Here is a 405-nt window from a genome sequence, read left to right on the forward strand (position 1 = left end):
TTTAAAGAAATACCAATAAACCAGAGCTCGTTTTTCTCCCATCCCAGAATGCTGTGTGGACTAGCCAGACCAGAAGGTCTGGCCATGCGAGACTGCACAAAATAAAACATGCTAATGGCACATGCAGTTCATTCAAAAATATAATTGAACTCACTGCAGAAGCTCGTTGGCTTTCAGAGAAAATGAGCCCACAGCTGTGATGGCACCTGTGAACATAAAACACACATGTTGATGATTAAAAAAGCGTAACATTTTTGACTATTGGTGCAGGTTGGGGATACGGTACCTTCTATAGCTGCTGAATCCAGACCAAGGGACTCAAACTTTTGCTTCCAGAGGGACATGCCTTTCACCTCGCTGAGGTGATACAACAGAGCCTCAGAGCCACTGCAAAAAGCCAAATGG

The 405-nt window shown here is 44.2% G+C and overlaps 1 protein-coding gene across 3 annotated transcripts in view; it reads right to left on the minus strand.

Moving 5' to 3' along the window:
- anapc4 (anaphase promoting complex subunit 4) overlaps positions 1-405 on the minus strand; it is an 8,795-nt gene that overhangs the window by 4,122 nt on the left and 4,268 nt on the right. For all 3 annotated transcript variants that reach the window (XM_032526459.1, XM_032526458.1, XM_032526457.1), the window contains exons 14-15: positions 287-387; positions 155-206 (exon numbers count right to left, since the gene is read on the minus strand). In XM_032526459.1, coding sequence (XP_032382350.1) covers positions 155-206; positions 287-387 — 153 coding nt within the window. The remainder of the gene's footprint in view (positions 1-154; positions 207-286; positions 388-405) is intronic.

This window comes from Etheostoma spectabile, chromosome 9 (genome assembly GCF_008692095.1).
Source record: "Etheostoma spectabile isolate EspeVRDwgs_2016 chromosome 9, UIUC_Espe_1.0, whole genome shotgun sequence".
Lineage (NCBI taxonomy): Eukaryota > Metazoa > Chordata > Actinopteri > Perciformes > Percidae > Etheostoma > Etheostoma spectabile.